The sequence below is a fragment of the Crocodylus porosus genome, unplaced genomic scaffold (assembly GCF_001723895.1).
Source record: "Crocodylus porosus isolate Cpor-Errol unplaced genomic scaffold, CroPor_comp1, whole genome shotgun sequence".
Classification (NCBI taxonomy): domain Eukaryota; kingdom Metazoa; phylum Chordata; order Crocodylia; family Crocodylidae; genus Crocodylus; species Crocodylus porosus.
This window is the reverse complement of record NW_017728906.1, coordinates 154,287,896-154,295,786: the sequence shown is the minus strand read 5'-3', so window position 1 is coordinate 154,295,786 and position 7,891 is coordinate 154,287,896. Positions and strand designations below refer to the sequence as shown.

Genomic DNA, 7,891 nt, shown 5'->3' with positions numbered 1-7,891 from the left:
TGCTCAAAGCAGGACCATCCCCAACTAGATCATCCCAGCCAGGGCTTTGTCTAGCCGGGTCTTAAAAACCTCCAAGACTGGAGAGTCCAGAGTCTCTCTGATTCCAGTGCTTTACTACCTTCCTAGTGAGAAACTTTATCCTAATATTTAACTTAAACTTCCCTTGCTACAACTTGAGACCATTGCTCCTTGTTCTGTCTTCTGCCACCACAGAGAACAGTCTAGCTCCATCCTCTTTGGAACCCCACTTCAGGCAGTTGAAGGCTGCTATTAAATCCCCCTCAGTCTTCTCTTTTGCAGGCTAAATAAACCCAGTTACCATGGCCTCTCCTCAGAAGTCATGTGCCCCTGCCCCCAAACCATTGTTGTTGCCCTCTGCTGGACCCTCTCCAATTCGTCCACATCCTTTCTGTAGTGGGGGCCCAAGACTAGGCACGGTACTCCAGATATGGTCTCACCAGTGCTGAATAGAAGGGAATAATCACTTCCTTTGATCTGCTGGCAACACTCCTACTAATGCAGTCCAGTATGCCATTATCCTTCTTCACAACATGGGGACACTGTTGACTCATATTTGGTTTATTGTCCATTGTAGCCTCCAGGTCCTTTTCTTCAGAGCTGCTGCCCAGCCAGTCATCCCCCAACCGGTACTGGTGCATGGGATTGTTCCATCCTTAGTGCATGACTTAAGTGCACTTGTCCTCATTAGATTTGTTTTGGTCCAATCCTCCAATTCACTGAGGTCTCTCTGAATCCTAGCCCTACCCTCCAGTATATGTACTATTCCCCCCAGGAGCTTGGTGTCATCTGCAAACCTGCTGAGGGTATACTCCATCCCATCTTCCAGGTCACTGATGAAAATATTGAACAAGACTGGTGCCAGGACCACTCATGGGGCACTCCACTTGATACCAGCTGCCAACTAGACATCGAGCCATTGACCACTACACTCTGAGCCTGATCATCCAGACATTTTCTATCCACTTTACAGTGGATTCTTCCAACCTGTACTTCCCTAGCTTGCTTATAAGAATGTTGTGGAGCTTTTTGCAAGTTAGTCTGAGCTGCAGAGATTAAACTGAGAAGCAAGTGCACACACATTCACTACTGATTCTGGAAATGCAGCCACGTATCTGCAGTGGCTCAGGCCAGAAGCCAGGGAGCACTAGAGCACACCTCCCAGCCTGCCACCACTGCCAGAGGGAAGGAACTGAAGCTTCAAGGCTTCAGGGGGGGGGCATGGCCAGGCCTAACATCATATCCTAGGGCTAGCACACCAGAGGGTGAGGGTTTAAATCCCCTCCCTGGCCCACAAGGGACCCCAACCTGGGTCTGCCTGGGTATGGGGACAGTGCCTGCTTCAGTGCCCAGCTTCTGCCCTGCCCCTGCTCCCAAGTTGGGGGGGGGGGAAGGCAGCCTGTGCCAGGCTGAGGAGGGGGTGGGTGGGGAAAAAGTTAGTGGCACTGAATTCATAAAAACTTGAATAAGAATAGTCCTTTCTCTGACGCAAGCATGTACTGAACACAGCAATTTGCAACCTCAAGCACACAACAAAGAACAACCAAGAATCTTCACCTAAGCCAAGACATAGCCCAGTAAAACACAGTGAGAACGCACACAGCTTAGTCTAACTTAAAATGGAATGTACTATACCAAAAAGACAAGAGAAAGCCTTGTATAAGTCTTATGTAATCCTGGGGGTAGTGTCTCTTTACAGCCAGGTATTCAGAAAGTCCTTCTTGGGGACTCTTAGGTGTTAGAGTGGAGATCCCACAGGCTTCATCTCTGCTTGGGTTTTCACAGGTGCATTTCCACCCCCTTCTCTCCCTTGGGTGCCTTGACATTAGTGTGCTTGTCACCTATAGCACCTTTGGCAGGACTCTCATGCATTCAGTGTCTTTTGTCTCTGCTTTGGTATTTCAGTCTCCCACCTTTTACAGGTTCTGCTTTATAATGGAAATATAGTTCTCTGCTTTCTCTGGTCACACAAGCCCAAGCAGTCTGGGACCCTCTCTTGTCCCTAAGCTCCCTGTCTCCAGCACATAAAGTGATGAGTGTGCCAGGTCTTTGCCAAGACCTCCCACCTCTCAGCCTGCTCCTTCAGGGCTTGATCCTGTGCTCACAGGGCATGTCCAGATGTAGATGGATGTTTGGTTCCCTGGGAACAAGTAGCAGCAGTACACCTTGAGCCGCCACTACTTGTCCCTGGGGAACACCGATGCCACGCGTGCTTTGGTGCATGGCAAGTTACCCTCGGGGTAGTAGGGGAGGCTGAGACCAGCACTGGGCTGACCCCAACAGCCTTACCTGGGGTCTTGGGGCCCTTATGGGGCTGCAGCTGTGGCAATCCTGCTGGGCAGAGCCTGGCCAACAGCTACAGCACATTTCCAGCTGGCTCCCATTTTCAGCAGCACATGCTTCCTCTTGTCTTTTCTCCACCCACTGTGGTATTTTGACTGCTGCCTCTCCCATTTAGTAAAGTACCCACAGCTTCTCTGATCCTCTTCTTGTTACTGACATACTTGTAGAAACCCTTCTTCTTACCCTTCACGGCCCTTGTTAGCTGCAACTTGAATTGTGCTTTGGCCTTCCTGAGTTCATCCTTGCATACAACCAAGCTTATACTCCTCCCTAGTTGTTTGTCCAAGTTTCCACTTATAAGCTTCCTTTTTGTGTTTTACCTTGCTGAAGAGTTCCCTGCTAAGCCAAGCTAGTCTTCTGCTATACTTGCTAGTCTTCCTGCGCATCGGGATGGTTCATTCCTGTGCCTTCAGTAAGGTTCTTTAAAAGTACATCCAACTTTTCTGGACTCCTCTTTCCACCCAGGGGAGGCCTCTCAGGGGATCCTGCTCATGAGTTCCCCAAGAGCCATGACAACATAACTCTCAGACACTGCTGTCTCCATACAAGTTTGGTGTGATAGTGCCTCCCATTTAAGGAGTCAGCTTCCTTACTGACAGCAGCAGCATCTGAAATGAAGCTATAAGAACTCCCCTCTGCTCCCGTGGAGTAAGGCAGATGCTGGCCACAAGCAGCGGCAAAGACTAGGTGCAAGAGAGTAGAGAAATTACAGCCTTGATATTAAAGCACTGCTGTGATCCTCAAAAGCTTTGGGCTCTACTCCTGACTCTACCACCAACAGACTACCTGTATGACCCTGAACAAGTCATGAACTTGTTCAAGTCATGACCCTGAACTTAAGAATACACCAGCAATTCTCAACCAGGGTGCTGGGGGTGCTGCATGATATTGGCACCGTTGGGTTTGCAAACATCTACACATGATAAACAGGATAAACCCAGAGATTTCCAATGGGAATCTATAGTGTCAAAACCATTCTGACTTGTGGTTTTTCTGGGTTCTCTGCAACAGAAGATTTATTGCTCTAGTATCTTTCCATAGCCTAGAAAGGAGCGGAAGCTAAGAGCTGGCATGTTCTGAGGGGTGCTCTGAGACTAACGAGAGATGTCCCGAGTCTTAGAAGGTGAGAGCCACTGGTCTACACAGTGACAGCAGAGCACTGAGTCCTGGCACTGAAGAAGCAAGCCTCGCATGACCCTTCTGCGTACAGAAATGCATCGACTACACCTAAGAGCCCCCCAGCACCATACTCCAGACGTAGGCTATGGGTGAGCTCAAAAGCTGGAGCCCGAGGTGCCTCCACCTGCCTGGTTTGTTTCCAGGGAGAGGGCGAGTGGAGCTTATTTCCTTGGTGGCATCGCTGAGGACATCATAGAATCAATGAGTCGGAAGGGACCTAGAGAGATCATCGAGTCCGACCCCCTGCCATGGGCAGCAATGAGCACCGGGGGTGGGAGGGGTCATAAGACCCCAGCCAGGTGCCTATCCAGTCTCCTCTTGAAGATTTCCAGGGAAGGTGAGCGCACCACTTCTCTGGGAAGCCTATTCCAGGCTCTGGCCACCCTCACCGTGAAGTAGTTCTTCCTAATATCTAACCTAAACCTATCCTCCCTCAGCTTGTGGCCATTGTTCCTGGTGACTCCAAGGGGGCCCTGGTGAACAGACTTTCCCCGAGTCCCTGCTGCCGGCCCCTGATAAGGTTGTAGGCCATGGCAGCCCTACCCCCCATACCCCCTCCAGTGCTGAGCACCCGGCTCTAAAATGAGAATGACAACATGACCTCTCTGCACAGCTTGAGGGTGAACTCAGCTGTCAGGCTTGAGGGCAACCTCTGATCTGCCCCAACAGGCGCAGGCTCTGCTTCTCCACAGCATTGATCAGGGGGATCAACAGGTGCGAGACCAGCGAAGGAGGACTCTGCCACCCCACTTCCCCTCCACAGCGCATCGTGCGAGCGCGCCCGCACACACACGCACGGGCACCCCCGCCCCTGGGCAAGAAGCGGCAGTTGCAAGGGGGCCGCCACTTCGTCCGCGGCTGCCCCTGGCCCCCGGTGCCCGGCTGCGGAGCCGACCCGCCGGGCAGTGCCCACCTGGCCCCGGCCGCCCCGACACCGCGGGCACAAGGAGCCGGAGGGGCGAGCTGACAGGGATAGCGGGGGCAGCCCGCCTCCCTTCGGGCCGGGTCAGGGCTGGCTGCTCTCCCTGCGGCAGGCTGGGTGCGCCGCGCCGAGGGCAGCCTCGCGCCGAGCTCCGACGAAGGTTGCAGGGATGGTGCGGACGGGCGCCCCCACCCCGCTGCGCTCTGCCCGCGCTGGCGGCAGGGAGATGCCGAGACCGAGCATCCCGCCAATATCGCGGCGAAGCAGAAAAGGGCAGCGAGAGACAGCAGCAACAAGTGCACCCCGCCGTTGCCGCCGCACTCACCCGCCCGTCTCAGCCCCCGAGTCCACGCACTCATCGTCGGCGCCCGCCGCCTTCTCCATGACGGGCGTCAGGGCTCCATGCCCGCCCGTGTGGCGCCGCCTCCCGTCCGCCCGCCCGCCCCGCCCCGCAGCAGCTGGTCCCCGCCGCGCGCCTTCCCCGCCTCCTCTCACAAGTGCCAGTTTTTATTTAGACAAAGCCTGGGCTGGGCGAGCGAGCTGTAGGGCCCTGCTTGGAGCAGGGGGCTGGACGAGGGGAGCTTCTCGCTGCGATCCCTCCCCAGCTCTCCCCTCCCTCGCACGGGGAGCTGCATGGGGGAAGAAAACCCTTCGCCCGCGCCCTCTCCCTCTCCGGTAGCAAAGCTTCATTCCAGCCCGCCCCGGCTGGCTCCCACGGTGCCCTCTCGCCCAGCCGGTCGGAAGAGGCCACGTTTCCGTGAAGCCCGGGCAGGGGGGATGCCGGAGGCTGCAAGTGCCAGACGGACAGTGGGAGAAATCCCTACTCCCACCCAGGTCCCTCTCCTGCTCCGCGCCTGTGGGACACGGGCCTAGTTGTCACCTTTTAGTCCTTGTGGAACACAAGAGGCTGGGGTGGGATGCACCTATGGTCTGAGCCAGGACATGGCAATTTTGTTATCTTCTTAGGGATGAAACCCTGCCTGAAGTTTTATAGACTGGGGTTGTTTCCAAAGATGCCTGTGGGCTTAGCTACACTAAGCGGCTTGCCCTCGAAGCAGGGAAGAGAGAGTGGAGGAAGGGAAAGGAGAGGAATCCCCCTGCCACCCTCTCTCCCCTGAGGAAAGTCCTGCAACTTGTGCAACCGATCTGTGGTGCAAGGGTTGGCCTCTTGAAGTCGCCCCAAGACTCATCAATAAGTCGTAGTAGGGACCATCCTCAAATAGAGGGATTGCTGACAAGGATGAGGAAGCAAGTTTTACCACTGTGACTATACTAGTACTGCTAAGATGACCACAGCCCATGTCCAGTGTAGATACTGTTATATAATGGTACCAAGGAGCTTATACCAACAGAGCTTATTCTGCTTTTATGGTTCAGGACATGAAATAAGTTATGTGGGTATAAGGTCACAGGCAAAGGGCTGCCTCAACTTAGTTGCCCCATTGGGCAAATGTGGTTAAGACATGCTGGCTTTCTGTAGGTAGTGGAACCACAAGGGAGTGATATCTCTCATGTCCTAGGTATAAGGCACCTTGGCACACCTATACCCATATCAATTATAGGGTTTATACTAGTACAGATATTTTAGTAAATATATACTCTCTAGATATATATTAGTATCTATATCTATCTATCTATCTATCTATCTATGTAGATATATATATTACATCCTCATTTTACAGCCTGGTGCTCAGCACCAGACATGTTCCAGGGAAGGTGTGAAGATACTCTTTCTCTCAATAGGGAGAGAGAATCTTTATCTATATAGAGATATAGATATATATAAAATATATAGTATCTATCTATCTATCTCCTTAAGCAACATAGTTATACTAGTATAACTGGTCTAACTATTGTAGAACTGGTCTATGTGATTTGGGTGCTCAAAACCCATTGAAAGATAACAGCAATTAAGCACTTTAAAACCCATCAGCACCTTTGAAAATCCCAGCCATTTTCATTTTCTGAGCCTCTCTCCAGTTGTTGATATAGATATGTGATGCTTTGAAGAACAGCCTTTTCTTTTTCTTATCACCATATTTCACCTAGAGCTGGGCAGATAATAGTTTCCCCAGCCCACAAGGTTATTTGTGGTAATGAAAATTTCTGTTCCACACTGGGACAAAACAGATTTTTTAAAAAGTTTTCTCCAAAAGTTCTACAGCTGTAGAGATCTGCTTGAGAGCCCCCAGTAGCCTGGTGGGTAGAGCATTGATTTGGGATGTAAAAAGCATAATGGAAACAGATTCAATGCCCTACCCTGAGGCAGGCAGGCAGAGTTTAAATTCAGGTTTTCTACTGCTTGGGAAGTGCTCTGACCATCAGGGTAAATAGTTGGTATTCTGGGTATGGTTTGATTGGAGCAAGGACTTGAACCTAGGTCTTCTGTCTGCTAAATCCACTGGACAAGAACATTAGTTTTCCTCTCCCTCTCACTTCCTCCATCCTAGCATTCAAGTATTCATACAAAATGAAACAATCCCAGAAGGAGTGATTAAAAAAGGTTTCACAGGGAGTGCGAAAGACCTGACCTCATATTCCTGCTCTAAAACACCATAAATATCTGAACCTTGCCAGCAGTGGAAGGAGAGTTGGCTATCATTTGGTGGCTCTCTTTTGGGTTTTGAGCAGAAATTCCATCCTGGAGCTATGGAACTTTTCCCAAGAAAGTTTTTCAGAAGTTTGAGGTCTGACAAGTTGGTATTTTCTGATGAAAAAGTCTCAGCTAAATCTACTTATACAATCTCATGCTTCAGTGAGTACACAGTTCCTGTTAGTGAACACTTTGCTTGTAGAATGAATGTATATTCAAGATAATCATACCAAGTCTTTTGCAGCTTTTGCATTCTTTATTACTATTTTACTGTGACCAAGGAAAGTGGTGATCGTTTCAGGAACGTAAGACTTTTAAAACTAGATTACAGAAGAAACTAAAAAAATATATACTGTAACAGACAATTATGCATTGAAAATATGAGGCACATTATGTTGTAATACCACATGCTCTTTCCATCTCTATTGTCTGTAATAGTGCAACCACTGATTCTGTTATTGAACCACAACAAATTCACGTGCACTAGTGCCAGCAGGGTTGTCAGTGCTAGTGTAGACAAGACACAGGCATACAGTAATACAAATAAGGAATACAAGACAAGTGTTAACATTGTGTCATTTAGACCTGTTCTAAGCAGGTATGGTCTAAACAGGTAAAATCCTGCACTGCCAAAGGAAATGGCAAATATCTCTTACATTCACAGTGTTAAGGGACAGACTGTCCACCCCTTTATCCAGGTAGGGTAATGTCACTGAAATCAATGGGTTAGCTCCCATGTACAAAATTACGTATGTGCATCCATTTCTGAAGGATTGAAACCACGGTGTAATGCAAGCCAATATGAATCCTGGTAGTGGAACCTGCCCCTATACCAG

The 7,891-nt window shown here is 50.2% G+C and overlaps 1 protein-coding gene across 2 annotated transcripts in view; it reads right to left on the bottom strand.

The window, feature by feature from the left end:
* Positions 1-4,884, bottom strand: part of FAM124A (family with sequence similarity 124 member A) — a 91,381-nt gene extending 86,497 nt beyond the window's left edge. For both annotated transcript variants that reach the window (XR_002100039.1, XM_019529977.1), the window contains exon 1: positions 4,788-4,884. Coding sequence is in view for 1 of the 2 variants with exons in the window: in XM_019529977.1 (XP_019385522.1) it covers positions 4,788-4,846 (59 nt within the window). In the remaining variant the exon portion in view is untranslated. The remainder of the gene's footprint in view (positions 1-4,787) is intronic.
* Positions 4,885-7,891: the final 3,007 nt, after the last annotated feature.